Source organism: Erinaceus europaeus, chromosome 10 (genome assembly GCF_950295315.1).
Source record: "Erinaceus europaeus chromosome 10, mEriEur2.1, whole genome shotgun sequence".
NCBI lineage: Eukaryota > Metazoa > Chordata > Mammalia > Eulipotyphla > Erinaceidae > Erinaceus > Erinaceus europaeus.
This window is the reverse complement of record NC_080171.1, coordinates 102,607,877-102,633,623: the sequence shown is the minus strand read 5'-3', so window position 1 is coordinate 102,633,623 and position 25,747 is coordinate 102,607,877. Positions and strand designations below refer to the sequence as shown.

The 25,747-nt window shown below is 41.8% G+C and overlaps 1 protein-coding gene across 5 annotated transcripts in view; it reads right to left on the bottom strand.

The window, feature by feature from the left end:
• GPR107 (G protein-coupled receptor 107) overlaps positions 1-25,747 on the bottom strand; it is a 352,434-nt gene that overhangs the window by 30,597 nt on the left and 296,090 nt on the right. For 3 of the 5 annotated variants that reach the window (XM_060200343.1, XM_060200341.1, XM_060200340.1), the window contains 9 exons: positions 21,992-22,029; positions 19,544-19,600; positions 16,243-16,341; positions 14,723-14,833; positions 13,981-14,114; positions 9,898-9,973; positions 6,876-6,949; positions 6,357-6,474; positions 1,853-1,983 (listed from right to left, as the gene is read on the bottom strand). In XM_060200343.1, coding sequence (XP_060056326.1) covers positions 1,853-1,983; positions 6,357-6,474; positions 6,876-6,949; positions 9,898-9,973; positions 13,981-14,114; positions 14,723-14,833; positions 16,243-16,341; positions 19,544-19,597 — 797 coding nt within the window. In that variant the 5' untranslated portion in view covers positions 19,598-19,600; positions 21,992-22,029. Of the gene's footprint in view, positions 1-1,011; positions 1,162-1,852; positions 1,984-6,356; positions 6,475-6,875; positions 6,950-9,897; positions 9,974-13,980; positions 14,115-14,722; positions 14,834-16,242; positions 16,342-19,543; positions 19,601-21,991; positions 22,030-25,747 lie in introns of those variants that run through there. The other 2 variants (XM_060200342.1, XM_016189973.2) reach the window with 2 other exon arrangements.

Genomic DNA, 25,747 nt, shown 5'->3' with positions numbered 1-25,747 from the left:
CACTGGTATCATATGCTAAAGAATCAGAATAAGTAAAAATAATAATAATAATAATAAAATTAAATTAAAAAAAATTTTTAAAGAATCAGAATAAGTAAATGACCTAAAAGCACCTGGATTCTGAAAAACGTTAAGGTACTGCATGGGAGCAGTGCAATGCAAAAACATTTCTTTTCCTTCTTGGTTTTGTTTTGTTTTGCTTTTTAGACATCAGGGCTTCACTGCTCAGGGCTGACTTTTTCAGATTAGAGACAGAGGGAGAGAGGGGACGCATCACAGCTTCAAAACTTCCACCAGGGAAGTCAGGTGGTAGCGAAGCAGGTTAAGCATACGTGGCCCAAAGCACAAGGACAGCATAAGGATCCCGGTTCAAGCCCCCTGGCTCCCCATCTACAGGGGAGTCACTTCACAGGCGGGGAGTCGCTTCACAGATGGTGAAGCAGGTCTGCTGGTGTCTGTCTTTCTCTCCCCCTCTGTCTTCCCATCCTCTCTCCATTTCTCTCTGTCCTATCCAACAACAATAATAACTACAACAATTTTTTTAAAAAGGCAACAAAAGGGAAAATAAATAAATATTAAAAAAGAAAAAAAGCCAAAGCTTCCACCAGTACATGAGAAGGTCAAGCCCAACCTGGGTCATGAGCATGGCAAAGGAGGCACCCTTCCAGATGAGCTGTTATACTGACCCAGCACCTCACACTTAATAGAAGGCAGGTAAGCCTTTTTCCTTCTCATTTATTCTAAAAGAATTAATTGCTTTCTAGTGGCTGTGGGATTGTTAATATAAAGGTGAGCTATGCTGTTCCTGCTAGTCTTTTTCTCTTCTGCTTGCTTCCTACTGGATAAGAATTTCTATCAATTTGTATGATATTTAATAAGGATATTCTTTCTCATCAGTCACTGACTTGTCACTAACACTGCTTTACACATAATCCAAGCACAATATATATATATATATATATATATATATATATATATATATATATATATATTTAAATCTTCTATTTCCAGAAATATAACAAGCAATTCTCAAGATATCCAAAACCGTTTGTGTGCTGAGAACTTAATTCTAAAATGCTTGTGTAGGGTGGGGGTAGATAGCATCATGGTTATGCAAAAAGACTCTTGTGCCTGAGGCTACAAAATGCCAGGTTCAATCCTCTGGTAAAAGAAGGAAAGAGGAGAAAAGAGAGAAAGAGAGAGGAGGAGGTGGAGAAAGAAGGAAGGAAGGAAGGAAGGAAGGAAGGAAGGAAGGAAGGAAGGAAGGAAGGTCTTTCTCAATTTCCAAACCAAATAACTTGGAGGAAAAAAAAAGGATATTCATGGGATTTCTTCAACTGTCTTGAGCCCTGTAAATCCATGTTGCTATCTTATGTTACTATTGGGTACTCTTTTTTAAATTTTTTTTATTTATTTAAAAAAAGACACATTAACAAAACCATAGGATAAGAGAGGTACAACTCCACACAATTCCCACCATCAGATCTCTGTATCCCATCCCCTTCCCTGATAGCTTTCCTATTCTTTAACCCTCTGGGAGTATGGGAGCATGGACCCAAGGTCATTGTGGGTTGCAGAAGGTGGAAGGTCTAGCTTCTGTAATTGCTTCCCCGCTGAACATGGGCATTGACTGGTCGATCCAGACTCTTACCTAATATCTAACCTGTGCAAAAATGCCAGTCCAGGGTGTCAGACTCACTCCATCAGAATGCACATAGGAACTGATAAAGACACAGATGCATCCTGTGGCTACAACCAGTTTGGGGATGGCTATTGCAGTCATTAATTAGGCAGACAATCCTCGTTTTGCACAAATGCCCTGGCCCAGACACATACACACACAGAAACCTACCACACCACTGGGAAGAGGATGGCTCCACAGCACAACAGGTCAACCAGAAATAAAGAGTCTTTCCACAAGCTGTACTCCGTTGTCCCCTCTTCAGTGGATTCAATGATAATGTAGGCAACATTTGCTAGGACCTATGGGACAGAAATCACTGAGGCCCCAAAGCATGGGTGGATCTTTACAATAGTAGCTCTAATGCAGTGAGGTGCTTGTGCCTGTAGGCCTCCAACTACAACGGCACTTAGGTCCCACATACTTTTTTTTTTTTCCATTAGGGTTATCGCTGGGGCTCAGTGCAGGCACTATAAATCTGTCACACCTGGCAGCCATTTTTCCTTTTTGTTTTTTTCCTTCTATCTTTACTTGATAGGACAGAGAGAAAGTGAGAGGGGATGAAGAAATACGGACGCAGAAGGATAAACACCTACAAAGCTGCTTCATGGTTTATAAAGCATTCCCCTGTAAGTAGGTAGGTGGGGGTGGGGGGGCTTGAACCCAGGTCCTCGTGTGTGATAATGTATGCACTCAACTGGATGCACAACTACCACCCCGCACCCCCAAGTGTTCTTTCACAACTTGCTATGCTCATATCAGCTAGTGAGAGGAGACATAACTTTGGTGGTAGGTGTGATGTAAAACTATATACCCTGTTATTTTGTAAACCACTATTAAAATGTATTTATTTACTTACTTACTTACCAGAGCCCTGCTCTGCTCTGGTTTATGGTGGTGTGGGGGATTGAAGCTGGGATTTTGAGCCTCATGCATGAGAGTCTCTTTGCATAATCATTATGCTATCTACCACTACCCCTATTAAATCATTTTAACAAAACTCTTTTAAAAAGTGACAAGAGAATCAACCCTACTTTGAGCTTATGGTTGCTCACCCAGTATATTAAGGTAGGAGTAGGGTGATTGCCAAGGTAAGTTATACAAAGGAGACAGCTTCTACCTGGCATTCTTTCTCTATTCCCACACCACCTCATCAGACCTTCCCAGCCCATGAGACATGATGTCAAGAAGACCCCAGTCCCAGTTACTCTCACAGTACAGATCCTAAGTCAGGCTCATCTGGTTAAGTCACTTCCAATGCCTTGACCCATAGAAAGTATAGGAAAGGGAGTCAGGCAGTAGCACAACAGGTTAAGCACACGTAGCACAAAGCGCAAGGACCAGTTAAGGATCCGGGTTTGAGCCCCCGGCTCCCCACCTGCAGAGGAGTCGCTTCACAGGCGGTGAAGCAGGTCTGCAGGTGTCTCTCTTTCTCTCCCCGTCTTCCCCTCCTCTCTCCATTTCTCTCTGTCCTATCCAACAATGATGACATCAATAACAATAATAATAACTACAAGAATAAAATAAGGGCAACAAAAAAAGGAATAAATAAATATTTTTTTAAAAAAAGAAGAAAGTACAGGAGAAAAAAATCACTATTGTTGCTTCAAGTCACTAGGTTGTGAGGTAGTTTTCTATGTAGCAATAGAGAATCAGGACACTTTGCTTTGCATTGTAAGCACCTTAGGTCTCACTCAACTACTAAGTATATGGCTTTCTACATCCTGCTGAGCCATGATACCCACACTGTCAGGTTCATGTTCTCCCTGGATAACGACTGCTGGCTCCCCAAGACAGTGCTTCTAGGTGTCAGATAACGAGGCTGTGCTCATAGGGACCAGGCAAAAATGGCTGATTCCAAAGGGGTGGGTAAGTGACAACATGCTGCTCAGTAAGAACTTTAGTTCAGGCCACTTTCTTTTTTTTTTTTTTTTTTTAATGTTTATTTTATTTATTTATTCCCTTTTGTTGCCCTTGTTGTTTTATTGTTGTAGTTATTATTGTTGTTGTCGTTGTTGGATAGGACAGAGAGAAATGGAGAGAAGAGGGGAAGACAGAGAGGAGGAGAGAAAGACACCTGCAGATCTGCTTCACCGCCTGTGAAGTGACTCCCCTGCAGGTGGGGAGCCGGGGTTCGAACCGGGATCCTTATGCCGGTCCTTGTGCTTTGCGCCACCTGCGCTTAACCCGTTGTGCTACAGCCCGACTCCCTCAGGCCACTTTCTACTGGACACACTCTTCCCCTCACTAAGATTCCTATGCTTTCATGTGCTACTTCTGCTTCCCAAGTCAAAACCTGATTTTGTGTGTTCAGCCCTGATTGAAGGAAATCTTCAACTGGCTAAACTGAGATGGCTATATTTTTACAACGTGATGCTAAAAAGCGTAACAAAAGTTGTTAATTTAGGAAATGTTCTTTTGAAGATTATTATTAAGATTACTATTAAGTATGAAAGCAGGTTGCTTTATCTCTGAACCCCAACAGAAGTCCTTGATCCCTAACCCCCTCCAGGCCTGTTACAGGGGCAGTTCTCTGCTCTTGAACAATGAACCTGACATTATATTTATTTTATTTATTTTTTCCCCTTATTGTTGTAGTTATTATTGTTTTATTGTTGTAGTTATTATTGTTGTTGTCGTTGTTGGATAGGACAGAGAGAAATGGAGAGAGGAGGGGAAGACAGAGAGGGGAAGAGAAAGACAGACACCTGCAGACCTGCTTCACCGCCTGTGAATCGACTCCCCTGCAGGTGGGGAGCCGGGGTTCGAACCGGGATCCTTATGCCGGTCCTTGTGCTTTGCGCCACCTGCGCTTAACCCGCTGCGCTACAGCCCGACTCCCTGAACCTGACATTATCTGTGAGACCTCTCAACGTGCTTTCTCTTTCTATCTAGGACACACCAGTCAAATGAAAACACAAGCCACACTTCACTGAATAAAGTTACAAGTATTTATTGTGAAATGTTAGTCTCTCACTGACACCCAGCTTGGTTTCTCCTGAAGCCTAGTCTTTCTTGAATGTCTGTGTCTTGGACCGTATCTATGAAAAACAAATTGAAAGCAAGGGCTTCCACAGTTTATGCCCATAACTCCATTTTGTACTTTTTTTTTTTTCCTTCTTACTTTTATTTTTCCTCCAGAGCACTGTTCAGCTCTGATTTATGGTGGTGCTGGGGATTGACCCTGGGAGCTCAGAGCTTCAGGCATGGAAGTTATTTACCTCACCACTATGCTGTTCCCACAGCCCCATTTTATACTTGATTCACACTTGTAGCATGAAAGACAAAATGTCCCTGGTAGAACTGGTGTGAGACAATGTGTCAATGACTTTCTCACTCTCTACTCAGCAAAGGCCATGACTCTCTGACCCAAAGGAAGTAGGTTTAGTTTTGCAGGCTGATAGTCAAGGCCTTCTCAGACTAGTTCCTATGTTTACTTATGCATAACTTCCTTATATTTAATTTTCTAAGTGTCCTTGTTCCCTCAGAATGACCTGCCTTATAACCTTGTGTTTTGTTCCTTTTGGGAAGCAAGAGAGAAGCCAGAGCAAAGGACTGATTCAACTGGGGGAAAAGAAAAACTGGGAGCAACAGCCTGGAAAGTGAGAAGACCCCAGCACATCACTTCCCATGCAACCCTGGCCGACTGGGCTTCAGCCTTGCCAATGAAGTGACCCTGGGGCTCCACAGTTAAGACCCGCCCGGCTCCTCAGCATCTTTTCTTCATGAACAATAGTCCTTCATGTGCCTGCTGCCTCTCCTGTGCCTCTGCCATATTTCTTCCCATAAACAAGGGCAGATGATCCAAATTCGGGTGGCTGCTTTCTCCTTGGTAACCTTTAACAACCTGGCTGTACCATTCCATTGGTGCCAACCTAAGTTCCTCATTAGTGATTGTGATGGTGGCTCAGCTGTAAATAACCCGGACTACCCATCACCAAGTGAAAGAACGGGCTTGAGGGCTAGGGAGTGGAGCCTTCCTCCTCCCTTACCTGCCACATTCACAGAATGTTCCAAAATGAGATCAGTTCATGAGAACAATTTCACCACTGATGCTCTCTGCTCAGGCAGTACAGACTGGTCACATATTCATGCTAGATGCTCTGTTGACTGTAAGTACTCAATGTTACACAGCAATAAGTCTGTTCTATATAAGTCAGGCTCTGCTCCCAAAGGGCTTGGAACTGTCTAAGGTTGGCCTCAATCCAGAGCCCAGACATAATATTCTGATGTCTGCTTAATATTCTACCTTGTGAAAACTCATTGGTGTCATTCACAGGTTTAAAATAATTTGTTAATAATATCACTATGTACCTGAGCTTCTTAGCTAAAAGGACTATTTTGTTATAGGACAAATGGGTGCAGAAAAGAAGGCAGTTTATTTCCCTGACTTTTTTGCAGCTTGCTATTCAAAGTCGAGGGTCTACACGCCAAGTTAATAATGACTGATGATGGCCAGTTAGAACTCAGAAGGAGAATCTTACTCTTTAGAAGTCTCAATGGGCACAGATGGGGCTCCTTCCAGGGTGGCAGTTTGCTTTCCCTAATTTTTCAGAAGCCCTCTATTCAAACTCTAGGGTCCACATGCTAACTCTCTTTTCCTAGATAGACCTGAATCTGAGTCCTGTTAAATTCCAAGGCAAAATTAGGACAGGAAAGATTACTGTTCCCTTACCTGGAGAGGGATTACAATCATGAAGATCTTTTTGTCTTTATCAGAAAGGATGTGCTTAATGAAAGCCCAGCCAGTGCCAATAAGTGCAATGGTAATGAACAGCAGTGCACCTTTCAAACTGGAAAAGAAAAAAAAATTAACAGACACCAGTGGACCTCTTTAGATTCTCACTCTGAAAGATAGATTCTGTAACTCATTCTCTCATTTCACATGCTTCTGATTCCACAAGGTAAGTGGCCACAATTAAGGAGAACCATCTCAAGCAAGCCTCACAGTTCTTTCCAGGCACACAGAAAGCTACACACCCCACTACCTGAGCAATCCCCTCCCAGAAGCCCCCAACAAGTCTGGACAACCAGCTGTATGCCACATGCCTCTGGCATGGCAGGAACCCAGACAGGCTGCCACAGGAGGGCAGACCAGTCAACTTGGGTCAGGTCTCTTCCTGCCAGTGCTTCCCCACCTTCTCGCCTGTCATTTCAGGTTATGAGCGCTTCACGCGTCACCTCAGATACTTACAGGTGAGTGATGTAGTACACAACAGCCCAGCCTTCGATGGGAAATCCCTGGGAGGATATATAGTGGTAGTCAATCTGCAATCAAACAAGGACATTTCAGAAAGGCTGGTCAACCCACTTCAGTGCAGTGAAAGAGGCAATGCCACCAAAGGACCACATGATGGGGGATGCCCCTTGCCCCACAATACCTCACTGTCCGTTCACAGACAAGCATGTGAACATACTAACAATAATCAAGGAGTCTGAAAGACTCAGCAGAGGTTTTAATGTCACTACACCCTCTTGAGGCAGGTGACTTACCCTGGCATAATAAAAAAAAAAAAAAAAAAACCCACTCCACCCCAAAACTGCCTATTCTCTTTAAAATGGCCAGCCAGAGGTCATGGGCATTTTCAGTAACCTTGCCAGGATCTTTATCTGCCATACTCCTGCTGCTTACATAATTAAATAAGTCAGTCAGCCAATCAAAAATATATATGTGGTCTCAGAAGGTGGACCAACAGCATAGTGTATGCTTTTTATGTGTGAGGCCCTGGGTTTGACAAATCACAGACAGATTAAAGACTAAAATAGGTGAAACTCCACAGAAGGCAGACTGGTGTTTTACTGTTTCTCCTCTGTTTTCTTTTTTTTTCTCTCTCTCCTAAGAAAATTCATATTTTAGTGGCCTGGTAGATGGCCCTGTGGACAAAGCACTGGGCTCTCAAGCATGACCTCCTGAGATGGATCTGTGGCTTCACATCTGTCATAGACATGCTCTGGTGTTCTCCTCCACTCTCTCCCATCTTTTATTAGTAAATAAATAAAAAGATATTTTTAAAATATATACTTTAAAAAAAGTCTTTGGGGGAAATCATCCAGTTTCAACTATGTTTTCTTGAGAAAGGACAGTAAACGCAGGGCTGCTTGAAGATACTAATCCATTTTAATTGAAGTAGCAACTTTCAGTAGCACAACCAAGATCCACCAAGCTAACAACAATTTCTACATCTTTCATTAGATCATGGCCATCTAGATACTAAAATGATTGCAGGACCTTATCATTCATTATCTGTACAGTTCCAGAAGTTATCTTTCACTTAGATCTGAATGAGAAATTATTCAAATAACTCATTTCTTGAGACTGGAAGTGGATATATTACTACTTGTCTAAAATACATTTCATGTGTGTTTGTCTATGAGAGAGAAAAAGGGAGCGGGGGGGGAGGAAGGGAAGAGAGACGGATAGGTGGTAGGTTTATTTATTTTATTTTATTTTATTTTTTGCCTCCAAGTGATCACTGGGGCTCAGGGCCAGCACTACGAATCCATTACTCCTGGCGACCATTTTTCATTTCTATTGGATAGGAGAGAAAGAAATTGAGACGGTAGGGGGAGATAGAGAGGGAGAGAGACAGACACCTACAGATCTGTTTCACCCCTTGTGAAGTGAGCCCTCTGCAGGTGGGGAGTGGGGGGGGGTGCTGGAACCGAGATCCTTGCACTTCGAACTATGTGCACTTAACCTGGTATGCCATCACCCAGCCCCCGTAGGCTTATTTATTTTTTTAAAATTTTATTAGTGATTTAATAATGATTAACAAGACTGTAAGACAACAGGGGTGTAATTCCATACAGCAAAACATATTTCTAAGAGCACATATCTGGAAAAATCACCCTCACAAGTGGGTTCTGTGGGTGACTCATGTAGGTCTATAAATTGGGGAAGTGGTGACTCTACTCCCAAAGCCAGGCCCATTTCAATTTGCATCAGGGCTAAATATTTAAAACTTGAGCTCACTTTTTTATGCTCCAGTCTTAGAGGCACTGAACTTTAAATCAAATGGAAACATGAGAGAATATTAAAAAAAAAAAAAAAAAAACTAAGGAAATCAAAGAAACAATTTAGTAGGTGGCATTCGATTCTCAAGCGATTTTAAAAAGCAAACAAAAGGGAGTCGAGTGGTAGTGCAGCGGGTTAAGTGCACGAGGCGCAAAGTGCAAGGACTGGCTTAAGGATCCCGGTTCGAGCCCCAGGCTCCCCACCTGCAAGGGAGTCACTTCACAGGCGGTGAAGCAGGTCTGCAGGTGTCAATCTTTCTCTCCCCCTCTCTGTCTCCCCTCCTTTCTCCATCTCTCTCTGTACTATCCAACAACGATGACATCAATAACAATAATAACTACAACAACAATTTAAAAAACAAGGGCAACAAAAAGGAAATAAATATTTTAAAAAATCTTAAAAATAAAAAAGCAAACAAAAACAGTCCAAAGACTTAAAAAAAAAAAGTGTTCTGATTAGTTCTCTGTCCCCTGGTGTCAGCACAGCCCCCCCCCCGCCCCGCCCCAGATTCTGAGGGCAGTAGCAATGGATACGCAGCTGCATTTGGAAGAAGTGACAGGCTTGAATCTGGCTCCTAGCACATGGCAACATGTGTACCCAACTGAGTTCATCACCCCCTGACCGCAGGTTGGGCAAAATATTTTAATTGAAATGGGACTCAGATGAGCTCTGGAGAAAAACTAAACCCTCAGAGATGATAGCTAGTTCCAGATGCTAGCAGGATGCCGACCAGACTTCCCTGGACAGACAACCCCACCAATGTGACCTGGAGCTCTGCTTCCCCAGAGCCCTTCCCCAACAGGGAAAGAGAGAGACAGGCTGGGAGTATGGATCAACCTGTCAACACCCATGTTCAGGGAGGAAGCAATTACAGAAGCCAGACCTGCAACCTTCTGCATCCCACAAGGACCTTGGGTCCATACTCCCAGAGGGTTAAAAGAATAGGAAAGCTTTCAAGGGAGGGGATGGGATACAGAGTTCTGGTGGTGGAAACTGTGTGAAGTTGTACCCTCTTATCCTATCGTTTAGTCAATGTTTCCTTTTTATAAATAAAAAATTTTTTTAAAAAAGTGTTCTGGGCAAACACTGGATCTGTGGATAACAGCAGCAGCTACCCGAGAAAGGGGTCTTCCCCTCTTTTGACAACACAGATACTATACATACATCATTTCACAAATGACCCCCAAAGATGAATACATACTGCATGGAACACCAAGGAAAGAGACTTGGTGAAAGGGAGGGCTGCCATCAACCAGTGAATTTTAAATACATCATTCCTATAAAAAAAGACAAAATAGTTAAAATATTTTAACTCTTCTAAAGGCAACTCTTGTAAAGGCAAGTCAAAATTCTATGTGTCACATATATTCAAAGGGGTAGTAACATAATCTAAAAAAATCACAAAGACACAAATGCCTTTTTATTCTTATTTATTTACTTATTCACTAAAGATAGAAAGGCAAAAAGAGAGTAAAAGAGACCACAGCACCAAAATTTCCTGCAGCACAATGGGCTCAAACACGTGTCACACACATAGCAAAGCAGCGCACAGTCCAAGTAATCTATTTTGCCAGCTCCACAAAAGTCTTGTCAAAAAAGTACTTTCTGGGGGCAGGGGGGCGGGTGGAAGATAGCATAGTGGTTATGCGGAAAGGTCTTCAGGTCTGTGGCATCAAAGATTCTAAGTTCAAACCCCAATACCACCAGAAGCCAAAGCTGAGTAGAGTTCTATTAAAAAAAAAAAAAAAGCACTTCCTGCCAGTAAAGTAAAAGCTCTCAAATAGAGTTCTAAAGTTATCACAGCGTGCTGAGTAGAAACTAGAGGTAGGCAGTGAATTGATACATGTCAGGTTCTTAAGTTCTGATGAGATAAAATCTAAACAGGCTACTACTAGCTTCCTCCTCAAAACCACACAGGAAAGATCAGAGAATCAAGAATGAAGTAGACAGATCCGTGAAAAAGGTGTGGAAATGAGAGGTGATTAGGTCCAGCTTAGGGAAAATCTTCAGTCCAGAGAAGAGAGGGTTTGGGAGCAGGGCAGTAGAATAGTCATCAAAGGGAGAGGACTGGGGTAGTGGCCTTTTTCTCCCCTTCATGGCTGGACCCTACCAAATATACCTAGCCAGTGGAGGCCAGTACCCACTTCCTTCCTCCCAAGCTTTGGGCTGCCAGGCACTAGATTTCTCTAGCCTTTCTCACTTAGTCCTAGAAATTAATCTAGTGGGGTATTCAACATTACTATAAAGAAAATTTTAAAACTGGTGCTGGGTGGTGGTACACTGGGTTAAGACACATATCATAATGCACAAGGCCCAGGTTCAGGCCCTAGTTCCCACCTGCAGAGAGAAAGCTTTGTGAGTGGTGAAGTAGTGTCGCAGGTGTCTCTCTGTCTCTCTCCCTCTCTACAATCCCCTTCCCTCTTGATTTCTGGCTATATCTATCCAATAAATAAATAAAGATAATGAAAAAAAAATTTTAAAGAAAATTTGGGGGCCAGGCAGTGGCGCACGTGATTAAGTGCACACGTTACAGTGCGCAAGGACCTGGGTTTCAAGCCCCTCGTTCCCACCTGCAATGGGAAAGCTTCATTAGAGGTGAAACAGGGCTGCAGGTATCTCTCTTTCTCCCTCTCTATCTCCACCTCACCTCTCAATTTCTCTCTCTCTATCCAATAATAAATAAATAATATATTTTAAAAGAGAAAATTTTATTACTTAATTTTTATTTTTTATTTAATAGGACATAGAAATTGAAAGGAAGAGGAAGACAGAGAAAGAGGCAGAGATAGACCTGCACTGCTTCACCACTTGTGAAACTTCCCTCCTGCAGGTGGCAGACCAGAGCTTGAACCAGACCCTAGTGCAGGGGTAGATAGCATAATGGCTATACAAAGAGACTCTCCTGCCTAAGACTTCCAAGTCTCAGGTTCAATCCCCTGCACCACCATAAACCAGAGCTGAGCAGTGCTCTGGTTAAAAAAAGAAAAAAAATACACTACATGAAAATAAGAGTATCTAAAATATAGCTTATAGAAATCTAAAATATAAGCAAAGCCAGTAAACACTACTCATCTGTCAAAATAGATAAATATCCCAAAACACATACTAGACACATTTGAATAGTTGGGAAGGAAATGAAGAGGAAATAAGGCAGAAGAGGAGCCTTGCACAGAAGATAAGGAGGGTGGGTCATGCACTGACGCACACTCAGTTTCCGGACTGACCGCCCTGGTACTTTACTTTATTGTCCCCATGCCCACCTGCTGCTTGAAGGTCAAAAAGAAAGTTAAAGCTAGAGTAGTCTGTCACTCCTGAGAGAACAGAGATTTACCCAGAGTGCAAAAATCACCCACAGTCAAGAGCAGTGCTTACACACCCAGGCGACCTTGACTTGCAACCCTAATTCCAACATGAGTGACTGAGACAGTGATGTGAGGACAAGAACATGGGCTTTGAAGCCACATGAACCGGTTGGAACACCAGTTCTACTCTGAGTCTCGGTAACCTCTTCTGAAAATGGGACAACATATCACAATGAGCTGAACTAACCAACACTAAGTACCTAGCAGAATAGAGAGTAGAATTCAAAACCTATCAGGTGTCTGCTTTCCCTCCTCCTCTGCAGGATCTGGGGCCCAGCACAGAATTTAGAGTTGAGAGGGGGTACAAATGCAGTAGATTCCTATCTCAGCTCAACAGGCCTGAAATCACATTCTTTTTATGATTCAAATCTTCAGCCTGACAGCAGGGGCTCTAAGACACTGTAAAAAGGTAAGGGGTGAGGGTGGGGCAAAAGGATTAACATGTCTATATGAAAACAATACTTGAACAGGAAGTTAAAAACTTGAATAAAATAGGTCAGCCCTTGAAGTTGGGTCTCTTGACTGCTAGTTCTTACTTTTCCTTTTTCTTGTCTCTAGGGTTTCATAGTTTGAGGCTGACTTTTTCAGATAGAGAAAAAGAAACCACAGCTTCCTTCAATGCTGTAGGTGGTGGTCTCAAACCTGGGTCACACACATGACAGAGCAGCACACTATCCAAGGGAAGTATTTAGTCAGCCTTAGTTCTCATTTTCTAATAAAGACAAAAGCAAGTCTTCTTTTAATCAAACAAAAACCTTTTATGGTCTGAATTTGTATAAGTCTTTTCTTCTGATTAATGGCTGGCTACCTGATCAGCTAGTCCAAAAAAGATTTTCTAAGGTCCTTCATAAGTAAAACAAAAAGAGCTTTCCAACTAGGGAGTATAAACAAAATAACAAAAAGGAACCAGCAACTGTACCAACCAAACCCAACATCCTGGCTGGACATAGCACCCAGAAGACAGACCACCCGGAATTAAACGGTTGCATTTCTGTACCAACACTGCAGATGAAGAGGTACTGGTACTAGGGAATACTTAATGCTTGCATAAATTAGAATTAATCTATATTATAATACATTATTCATATGCCAACAATTACTCAATTTATAGGCTTAATATCAAACACTTCATACAACGCTCTACCTAAAAATTAACTCGATTTTCCTGGGAGAAGCGCAGAGAATGAAACACCAGCCCACACATGTAGCTGCCACCAGCGGGAAATTCAAGTCTCAGCAGTTCAGAGGTAGGCATGTGGTCGTTGAAGTTTTTCTGCAGTGACAAGTCTCTGAAGGTCAGCTGCTGTCCCAGCTAGGCTCTGAGCTGGTGTCTGCACTACATTCTCACCTAGGCAGTGAGTTGCCGTTATTAAAACAAGAGGTCTATGAAGAGGACCAGTGTGCATACTGTGAGTCTTGAATTGCAGTGTCTTCACCATGAACTTTGTTTAGTGTGTGTGTGTGTGTGTGTGTGTGTTATTGAGACATTTGAGTTTGATTTTCAAACAAAACAATGGGGGGGGGGGAGACCAGGCAGTGGCGCACCTGGTTAAGTGCTCACATTACAGTATGCAAGGACCCAGGTTCAAGCCCCTGGTCCTCACCTGCAGGGGTAAAACTTCACCAGTGGTGAAGAAGGGCTGCAGGTGTCTGTCTGTCTCTCTCCCTCTCAATTTCTGTCTCTAGCTAGTAATAAAATTAAAATATTAAACAAAATTTTAAATGGGAAATGAATAAATACCAAGCAAATGCCCCCACCCACTGCAAGGCTCCTGGAGTCTCCCTGCGTTTGGGGAAGATGCCATTTGAAGAGAAAAGGATTGCTAGTGCCAATTCCTCTTGGGTTTAGAAGCCAGCAACAAGGGAAATTATACAAATCTCAACACACTCCAGGTTGAAGGATTCAAGAGAATAACAATTACCGTCGTTTTCGAAGAATATGAATCCAGATGGTCCCGGAAAGGAAAAAGAAAAAGGCCATGGAGATGTATAATTTAGGGAGAGGAAGTTCCCCTGCTGAAAGGTAGCTGTCAGGGTTCTTCTCTATGATCTCAATCTGAAACCAAGAGAAATTGTTTTGTTTACTTTCAGGAGTAGGCTATCCCACATGCACCAAATTAGAATCTTACCCGTCACACTCAAGCTTCAGAAAGCAAGTATAAGCAGATGACAACGACATCCTAGGCATATAGGCTAAACTGTTTTACACATTTTTTTAATTATTCAATTTTACTTTATGTTTGTAGCCAGGGTTTCAATGCCTGCATGATTCTACCACTCCTGGTGAACTTTCACTTTTCTTGATAAAGGGTAAGAGAGAGAGGCAGAGAGAAGTAAAGAGGGTGAGACAAAAAGAGAAAACACCACAGCATTGCTCCATCACTCATGAAGCTTCCCTGTGTATGTGCTCCCATCTGGGGTTCAAGTCCTGGTTCTCTTAGTGCATGTAAGGTGAGTTATCTTCTGGCTCCCTGCTTTACATATTCTTACTTATGTATTCACTACTGAGGTATCTTGCCCACTGGCAGGGAGGGTTATTTTGATTACATTTTTCTCTTATTGTGCTTATGTATTCTTTAAACTTTTTCTTACAGAGAAAGCAATGTCTCACATTTTACACAGCTGAAGAAAATTCACGTAACACTGTTTCCATATGGTACTCACATCAAGGCTGAATGAGAACCGGTTACTGGGCCGTACTTCTTTCCCAAGGCAGTTATGAAAATAAAGACTGTAGAGGCCTTCCTGGTCATTGGTACTGATGTTAAAGAAAAACTGAAAGTGAAGAAGAAAATTGAAGGGGACTCAAATTCTCAGCTAAATTTTGAAATCTTAGAAACAAGTCATGAACATTATGGATAGAGAAAGTAAAGACAGACTACCTAATCAAAAAACAGAATTCAGACAGACATATTCTCATTCTATAATTCTCTCCCAATATTCCATTTAAACCATTTCCAAACTAACAACAAAACTGAAGGAATTGCCCAGTGAGCATCTACACAGTCACTACATAGGTTCTACAAATGTCACTTTACTACACTTGCTTGAACACACAGCTATCCATCAATGATCTTTTTCTGGCAAGTCCGCAGAGACAATCTACAACGTAGTTATCCAGTTTCTGAGACAGCACAGTTATTTGTTCGATAGTGAAAAAGTACCCTGATAAAAGGAGGCTTGTGCTAGAGAGATAGCTCTGCCTGTCAAAACCACCAGCTTGAATGCCTGAGACCCCTGAGGTGACCAGTTCAATCCCAAGCACTACCTTACACCACAGCTAAGTAGTGTTCTGGTGCTCTTTATCCCTCCCTCCTCTCTCATAATAAATACATAAACAAAGAAGAGAGGACTGAAAAGACAGCTTACTGGGTAGGAATCTGCTTCACCATGCATGAGATTCAAGTTTAAGCCCTGACACCATACAGGAGGTGTATGACACAGAAGAAAGCTCCAGTCTCTCCTTCTCTCTGTACTTGTCTCAATCTGAATGAAAGAGTGGGCTGAGTGTCAACAACTGTACTGTAAACCATTTACCCCCACCAAAGTATTAAAAAGAAAAGAAAATGTGGCCTAGAGCAATTAAAATTAAGCATGGGAGGAAGCAAAAGGAGGAAGGATGAGGAGGAGGAAGGCTTATCGACACTTAAAAAAGACCTAAATAAAATGTATACTATTTTAGAAAATAATAATAAAGGCTTTTTCCATTTTTCACTTCCATGTTTTCAAAGGATATTTAATACAAACCAAAAAATACATGATACAGATACGAATGTATGCACACACACAGTCATAGGATGTGAGTTCTTGATTAATTCTCGAGAAGATTTTGACTATAAACAGTAGAAGACTGACAGATGGAAAGAAATCTATGGAGTGGAGAGATAGCTCAGTGGTGTAGGGCATGCTTTGTATGTATAACACCCTGGGTTTAACCCCTGGTGCCGCATAAAAGAAAGACAAAAAACAATCATAATCATCATTAAGCAGAGACGCTATGGTCTATCTTATTTATATATCTTTTTTCTTTTTTTTGGGTAGAGACAGAGAACAATTGAGAGGGAAGGGGGATATAGAGAAGGACGGAAAGAGGGGGCCAGGCAGTGGTGCATCAGGTTAAGTGCACATTGTATATAGTGTAAGGACCTGTGTAAGGATCCCAGTTCGAACCCCCAACTCCCTACCTGCCAGGGGATCGCTCCACAAGCAGTGAAGCAGGTTTGCAGGTGTCTATTTTTCTCTCCCCTCTCCATCTTCTCCTCCCCTCTCAATTTCTCTCTGTCCTATCCAATAAATAAATAGAAAAAATGGCCACAGAAGCAATGGATTCTTAATGCAGACACAGAGCCCCAGCAATAACCCTGGAGGCAAAAGAAACAGAAAGAGAGAAGAGAGAAACACCTGCAGCACTCACCGCTCCACCACTAGTGATGCTTCCCCCTGCCGGTAGAGAATTTGCATTTGACCCCCAAGGAAAAAATAAAGCACAAAACCGAAAAATGTAATATGTCAGAGTTGGAATTAGTACTGGCAGTTTTTTTCCTCACTTTTGGATAGATGAACTACCACCTCTGTTCCACTGATGGAGGAGGAAAGTGCAGAGTAACTACAGTGGCCAAAAAAACAGCAAGAAAACTAGGCAGTGAAATAGCAGGGAGTCACCTACTGCTTTTTTTTTTTAAATACTTATTTATTTATTCCCTTTTGTTGACCCCTGCAGGTAGGGAGCGGGGGCCTCGAACCGGGGTCCTTAAATTGTCAGTCCTGCGCTACCGCCTGACTCCCACCTACTGACTTCTTTACAAAAACAGGAGAAGCCAGAGGAAAACCAGCTGAAAATATATACTGCCTGTTTTTGTTTTTTTTATATATATCTGAGAACCCTATGAATTGGTTTTTTCAGCCAATGTTCTTAATTATCACATAAGAAGCCTTCGCAGTCACTTACCTGGACACAGAGCAATGTGCATGATGGGAACACTAACAAACATACACATTCTGTACTACTTGCCACATCTGATTCTTCAAAAGGAGAAAGAGTTTTAGAATTTTAAAAATATATTTTATTTATTTATTAACACAAGATAGTTTGAAAGGCAGACAGGGAGGGAGGGAGGGAGGAAGAGAGGGAGAATGAGGGAGAGAGAAAGATATGCCAGAACATCAGTCTATCACATGGGGTGCAGGGAATCTCATGCTTCGAAGCTCAGCACCCTACTCACTGCACCACCTCCCAGGCCTGGAGAGAAGGTTTTAAACATATTAAGAAGCTGATTTTTATTTTTATTTTTTGCCTCCAAAGTTATTTCTGGGGTTTGGTGCCTACACTACGAATCCACTGCTCCTGGAGGCTACTTTTTCCAATTTTTTTTGTTGCCCTTGTTGTTGTTATTGTTATTGTTGTTGTTGGATAGGACAGAGAAATGGAGAGAGGAGGGGAAGACAGAGAGAGGGAGAGAAAGATAGAAACACCTGCAGACCTGCTTCACTGCTTGTGAAGTGACCTCCTGCAGGTGGGGAGCCAGAGGCTCAAACCAGGATCCTTACATCGGTCCTTGCACTTTGCGCCATGTGTGCTTAACCCGCTGTGCTACCACCCGGGCCCCAAGCAGCTTATTCATTTACAAGCACATTAAAGTGAGAGAAAGAAGCAAGAAAAGTCCCTTCTACATTAGCTTTTTGAGAAAGTTAAGCCAGGTAGGTGAGCACTCAGGTCTTGCAGTCAGATAAACCGAGGTTTGAATCTGACTTTTGGACCCTGACTCCCCACTTGGAAGGGGGAGTAATAACAGCACCTACTTCAGAGTTATTGGGAGGATAAACTGAGGTCACAATAACATGTAAGTACAATGCCTGGCCTTACTGACAATCTTCACAGATAACCATCTCCACCTCCAGAATTATTGAAAGGAAGTCTATTATCGGTCAAACCCCAAATTAGGAGTTCCGTGCATATCAGAAATAAAGCACACTGGAATCCCTGCCTTTGTGGTTACCTTCTAGAGGGAGGGAGATAACAGACACAATAAATAAGTACAGCGCTCTGGAAAGAGGAAGTGCAATGGGCAAAAACAGCAGGGGGGAGGAGGAAAGTGGGTTCCATTCAAAATAGACGGAAACTGCTGAAGAGGTGACATTGAAGGACTTGAGGAAGAAATCAATCATGTAGCTCCTGGGGCTTTCCTGCTAGAGGGTGTAGCCACAGCGCAGCCTCAGGCCTCATCTTTTCTGGGAACAGCACGATGGACGGCGCCACTAGAGCAGAGCAGTGTGAGCAAAGGGAGAAGCACTGCAAGATGTGAGCTCCATGGGATGTGCCGCTGCCTAGCCCCCAAGAAAACATGTTGTCAATGTACCAGGGTATCAACCCAGGGCGTTGTGCACTACTGACACAGCTGAGTTGCATCCCCAGCCCAACATTTACTTTGTAGTTTTTAGGGGGGAGGGGCAGCAGAGATGGGTGGAAGGAGACATAGAAGCAGAGCCCCACTATCCATACAATTCCATAGTGCTCTCATGTGGTACCTGGGATCAAACCCGGAGCTTCACACATAGTAAGGCATTCACTCTACATAACTACTTAAGATAGGTGTTATCCTTCTTGGTTGTTTTCAGATGGTTAAAAAGACCAAGGTTTAGAAATGAAACAAGCTTGTTTTACAACAAAGTAAAGGACTCTGGGGCAGGGGCGGGGCGGGGGGGTTAGTGTTCAGGTCCAGGAACATGATGGCGGAAGAGGACCTAGGTGAGGGGTTGGTTTTTTGTGGAAAATTGAGAAATGCTACACATGTGCCACCTACTGTATTTTACTGTTGACTGTAAACCATCAATACCCCCTATAAAGGAAAAGGAAGGAAGGAAGGAAGGAAGGAAGGAAGGAAGGAAGGAAGGAAGGAAGGAAGGAAGGAAGAAAGATGAGCAGTCCAAGCCAGAGGGTTCTGAGATTCAGTCCAGAGCCCTACTCTTCTTCACACAGGTAGACGCACAGGTAAAGAGGTGCATACAGATACTAACAATGACAGCCGAGCATGTCATTCCAGCCCTCTGAGTCTCCAAAAATTCCCCCAAGATGACATATCCCCCTAAAAGATGACCAATGGTTCTTTCAGGTATCTGCTTCTGACACACTTTGAATGATGCAGTATGGGTTAGAGAGACAAAAGAGTCCAAGAGACAAGCAGGCATAACTGGGTCTTGTCATGTATAGTGCACATTCATAGAGTTGATCTCAAAACTTCAGATGTGGTAAAGTGGTGGATAACACTATTCACCCTATAGATTTGTTATGAAGAGAGCTAATATACTCAAATTGTTGCCTAAGTTTTCACTTCTAAATTCAAAACTCCTTTAAAAAAATGACCGTGTGTATGTGTGTGTGTGTGTGTGTGTGTATGTGTGTGTGTGTGTGTGTGTGTGTGTGTGTGTGTGTGTGTGTGTGTGTTAGGGATAGACTCTATGAAGCGTTACTCAAAAGAAAATACATACCTGAAATGAAACGGCCCCATCACTATTATGAACAGAGAAGGATTTTTCTTTCATTGCCTATAAGACATAACAATCTGCTTTAGGATGATTCAGTCAAGAAAAGCATGCTAATTAAAATGTCAAATTAAACACACTCTCTTCTTAAATTTTCTGAGTTTTTAAAACATCTCTGAAAATAAAATTCACTATTCTTTCAAGATAATTGAAATCATCTTTCACAAAGAAAAGTGAATCCTTCTGTCTCCATTTTCCTTTTTCTCGGTGGTCTATTTTACTTCTTCACTAACTCTTATTCTCTGCCCCTGCTCCCCATCTTTCTGCTGAAGAGCTTTCCTGCTCTTACTACTTCAGCAAGGCTGAGGATACTGAACCAAGACACAGTATGACACACACATTAAAAGACACCATTCCTGCCTGCAAATGCTGAATACTCTGCTATTGGTGGAACAAATTCATAATAAGCAATTAAATGTAATGAAATGCTGATACACTCAAAACAGTGTTGATGAGCTTTAAATAATAACACTGAATAATACCAAAAAAAAAAAGAGCACACACCTCCTAATTCACTCATATGAAGTTCTATAAAAGTAATCTTGGGTGGCCTAGGAGGTGGCATGGTGGGTATAATGCTGGATTTATAAGCATGAAGTCCCCAGTTCATTTCCCTATTTCTATCTGTCTGTCTCTCTCAATCAATAGATAGATAGATAGATAGATAGATATATAGATACACTGAATCTTGAGGAATAGCAAAATAGCTCTCTTGGATCATTCGCTGTCATGTCAAGTGCATGACTCAGGTTCAAGTCCAGCCTCAAACACAGTAAAGAAAGCTTTTGTGCTGTGTTTTCTTTCACTCCTTCTTATTTTCATAAACAGTGATAAAATAAAATGTGTGGGGAGGTGGGGCAGATAGCTCAGGTGAGAAGGCACGCGCTTTGCCAGCTGGTCCCCCACACTGGCCCCTTGCCGTGTCCTCACTCCAAGGTGCTGCTCAGACTCCCATCGTTCTCGGCCTGGTAGCGCAACAGCCTTCCTGGCCCATCTCATGCGATTTTACTGTTCCCCTCTCTGAGGCCACCCTGCATGTCATTTGCAGAACAATGACTTGTCCTAAACTTTACTTGTATCATATTCTTTACTGATCAAGAACTCACACTGAGTTTCTTTTTTTTTCTTTCTATTTTTTTTTTTTACCGGAGCACTGCTCAGCTCTGGCTTATGGTGGTGTGGGGGACTGAACCTGGGACTTGAGAGTCTCAGGCATGAAAGTCTCTTTGCATAACCATTATGCTATACCCCTACCCTACACTGAGTTTCTGTTTCATGTGCAACAGTATCCTCTACTGCCTGGCCCTATGTAATCTAAAGATTCCTCTCTCAGCTCCAAAATATGTACCTTTTGCTTTAAACAGAGCAGTGCCAATACCTACCATGCCCATTCCCACCTTCTAGTCTTTTTTTATTAATTATCTTTTTACATTTATTTATTTCCCTTTTGTTGCCCTTGTTTTTTACTATTGTAGTTATTATTGTTGTTATTGATGTCATTGTTAGATAGGATAGAGAGAAATACAGAGAGATGGGGAAGACAGAGAGGGGAAGAGAAAGAGAGACACCTGCAGACCTGCTTCACCACTTGTGAAGCGACTCCCCTGCAGGTGGGGAGCCAGGGGCTGGAACCAGGGTCCTTATGTCGGTCCTTTCTGACACCTGCGCTTAACCCGCTGCGCTACCCCCCGACTCCCTCTAGTCTTTCTTCATCTCTTACCCTTTCTTCCACTTCTCCAGATAAACCCACCAAACTTCAAGTTCAACTCTGGTGACACCTCCTTCTAGTGGGCTCTCTAGATGGTTCAGTTTCCTCCTTCTCCCTTCACTATCTGAGTCTCAGCCACAAGTTAGTACCGTACAGCTCAGTACTCAGTACTACTTTCAGACTGTTTCAGGGCATCAATGTTGTCTTCCCAAATAGAAGGTAAGTAAGTCCCTACAGACTAAGCAGATATGTTGTATATGTGGGAAGTAAGAAACTGTTTGGGGCGGAGGGTAGATAGCATAGTGGTTATGCAAACAAGCTTTCATGCCTAAGGCTCTAGAGTCCCAAGTTCAATCCCCCCGCACCACCATAAGCCAGAGATGAACAGTTCTCTGGTAAAGAAAAAAAAAAAAAATTAAAAATGTGGTCCAGGAGGTGGTGCAATGGATAAAGCACTGGATTTTCAAGCATGAGGTCCCAAAAGTTCAATCCCCAGCAGCACATGTACCAGAATAATATCTGGTTCTTTCTCTCTCTCCTTCTTTCTCATTAATAAATAAATAAAATGTTTAAAAAAAGAGAAACTGTATGTATATATTACATTATTTACATGTAGTACATTATTTACATGTAAGCACACACGTGCACACAGAAAAGTTCAGCATAAATCGTTGGCTAGTTTTTACCTTTGAATCATCTGTGCTTCTTTTAGCCTTTTCACCATCTAGAAGCAGAAACATTTAAGAGGCATCATTGAATACTCAGCTCATATGTATTATAACATCATTTCAGGAGACTCAAGCTTGCTAATATGAAATAAGTAAAACAAAACAAAAAATAAGGCCATATGCTACCTTGTAGACTGTCATCTCTTCAAATCCTAAAATAATCTTGAGCTACAGAAGTCCAAATTCAGACTTGTTATATTATATATGCAATCTAAAAATAATCTCGTAGTATGTGCTGGTGCCAGAGATGCCAAGTGGAGTGCCTCTCCTTATTTTCCAAGGAATTATGTTTGAAAACAGATAGATGCTTTTGAAAGTATATAGGAGATATATTTACACATAGGCAAAAATAAATAGCAAATAATATTAGCATAATGCATATTTTTCTTTCTATAGCAAGGAATGCTAAGATTGCTAATGGCTTCTTTCATGGAACAGAGAGGGCATCTGTGTCTTATTTTTATTTAAGATACTCTTCATGGGGAAGACAGGATTTCAAACTCTTCCCTGTAGGAAGGGGGAGAGTATCAGAATAAAAAGAAGGAAAAGAATATTTTCTTTTTTTTAATGTTTTTTATTATCTTTATTTATTTATTGGGTAGAGACAGCCAGAAATCAAGAGGGAAGGGGGATGGAGAGGCAGAGAGACACCTGCAGCCCTGCTTCACCACTCATGAAGCTTTTCCCCTGCAGGTGGGGACCAGGGGCTCGAACCTGGGACCTTGCACACTGCAACATGTGTGCTCAACCAAGTGCACCACCACCTGGCCCGAAAAGAATATTTTCTAACAACAAAATGGTTCCTGTGAGCATGAGGAACCTACAAAGGGAGGATATGGTGCTCAGACATTAAACTACACCATTCCAGAAATGTAGTGTTTCTGTCTTTTCATGTGGGTTAAATCCTGACAAATGGAGAAAAAAGTCTAAACATAATCAGTTGTATGCTACCCTAAAAAAATTTTAAGTATTATCTGACAAACCTGACAGGTAATTAACGAGTTGGTAAATATAAATGGGCTAGTCAACATTGAAAAATGTATAGACACAATACAAGAACAAATACAAAAATAAACACAATACAAAAATTAACAAGAACAATGCTTTTTAAAATATCAACTTTAGTACTTTAATTATGAGTAAGATATTCAGAGAGAAAGGAATTCAGAGCACCACTCTGACACATATAGTGTCAGGAGCCTTAAACACGTAAGAGCTGTGCTCTACTGGAATAATACTTTTTGATTTTATTTTTTTTGCCAGAGCACTACTTAGCTCTGGCTTATGGTGGTGTGGGGGATTGAACCTAGGATTTGAGCCTCAGGCATGAGTCTCTTTGCATAACCATTATGCTATCTACACCCACCCAGAATAATACCTTTTGTAAAATTTATTTATTTTTGTAAACTAGAAAAAAATGTTTCACTTCAGGATTTTTTTTTTTTTGAGAATGTATTTATTTATTCATGAGAGAGGAGGAGAGAAAGAACCAGACGTCACGCTGGTACATGTGCTGCCGGGGATCAAACTCAGGACCTCATGGTTGAGAATCCATTTTATCCACTGTGACACATCCCAAACCACTTTTTTTTTAAAAAATGAAAATAACTCAGGGGCTGGGTGGTGGCACACCTGGTTGAGAGCATGTGCTACAATGCACAAGGATCTGGGTTCAAGCCCACAGGTCCAACCTGGAGAGGGAGAAGCTTTGTGAGTGTTAAAGCAGAGCTGCAGGTATCTCTGTCTCTCACTCTCTAGCTCCTCCTTCCTCTTAATTTCTGGCTATCTTTATCCAATAAATAAAGATAAGAAAGAAAGAAAGAAAGAAAGAGAGAGAGAGAGAAGGAAGGATGGAAGGAAGTAACCCAACATTGGCTAAAGTATATTGAGGTGGATTTTAATTATACATGTTTTTCCAATATAAGTACAAATTTACAAAGTTGATTTAGAAAGGAACTGAAAATATATCAATGTTCTCAGAAGTATTCACGTCCTTTGAACCAGATAATTCAATTCTGGGACTTCATTCTAAAGAAAGTACACCTGGGGGCCAGGCAGTGGTACAAAGTGCATGGACCTACACAAGGATCCTGGTTCGAGCCCCCAGCTCCCCACCTCCAGAGGGGTTGCTTCATAAGTGGTGAAGCAGGTCTGCAAGTGTCTTTCTCTCTCAATTTCTCTGTCCTATCAAAAAAAAAAAATGGCCACAGGCACCAAGTCTCAGTGATAACCCTGGAAGCAAAAATTAAAAAAAAAAAGTCTATACTTATTATTACTTCAATTCTATAAATTTTGGATTTCCAGTGCAGCAACACTTACAATAACACCAAAATGGGAACATATTTCTTTAAAGGGAAAAGCTGAATAAATAAATTATAGTATCCATGTGATTGATGGGTTATATGATATATATATGAACTGGTGGGGTTGACAGTTAACAATATCTGGGAGCTAATCTCTTCCCTGATCCAGCTTTCTAGTTCTTTTTCCAACTATGACACCATCTCCACAGACAGTAACCTGGGTCTACCTGCATATTAGACGTCAGGATCAGGCAAAAATTAGTAAAGTCATGGGCCCCTTAAAATATACCTAAAATAGACCTATTAGCTTTTTCCAAAATGGAGACCTGAATCTTCATCTGCAATATTTTAGCCTTTAGGTTCACGATTAGTCAACAATTTGTTCTGCATCATATCTTAACTCTTTTTCAGCCACCAGGTTCCAGATGATACCACGATGCCAACCCGACTTCCCTAAGCAGACAACCCCACCAATATGTCCTGGAGCCCCACCTCCCCAGAGTCCTGCCCACTAGGGAAAGAGTGAGACAGGCTGGGAGTATGGGACGACCTGCCAATGCCTATGTTTAGCAGAGAAGCAGTTACAGAAACCAGACCTTCCACCTTCTGCACACCACAATGATCCTGGGTCCATACTTCCAGAGGGATAAGAATAGGTAAGCTATCCAGGGAGGTGATTGGATATGGAGCTCTGGGAGTGGGCAATGTGTGGAAATGTACCTCTCTTATCCTATGGTCTAGTCAATGTTTCAATTTTATAAATAAAATTTTAAAAAACCTAAAAATAAACAACAAAAAAAGAAATATCTTAAAATTCCATGCTAAAGTTAAAAAAAAGGAAATAGCGACCTAGGAGGTGGAACAGTGTACTCTCAAAAATGAGGTCCCAAGTTCAGCCTCCAGCATCACACATTCCAGAGACGCCCTGGTTTCTCTCTCTCTCAATTAAAAAAAAAAAAAAAACTGGAGACTTAAGAGGGTAAAATGTACTGACCCCTTTCTTGGGGAAATGTGGGAATGTACCCTTACAATATCAACAATACTATAAATCTCAATTCCATCAATAAAGTGATACTGAAGTTACAAAAACAAAACCTTCTACTTCTTGGGAAGAAAAACAATCAGGAGATAGCTCACCCTGTAGAGCCTACACCTTGCCAAGTACAAGACCACAGATTCAAGCCCCAGTACCACATGGGAGCACCCACAGACAACACCAAGGGAATACATGAACACTGAAGTGGCACTGTGGTGTCTCCAATGAAGGGGGGATAAAGAGATAGCACAGAAGTAGTGCAACAGACTTCCATGCCAGAGGCACCAGAGATTCTAGGTTCAATTCCCAGAATCAACCAATGCTCTGGTCTTTATCTCTCTGTCTCTTATGAAAATAATTAGCAATCAAGGAGAT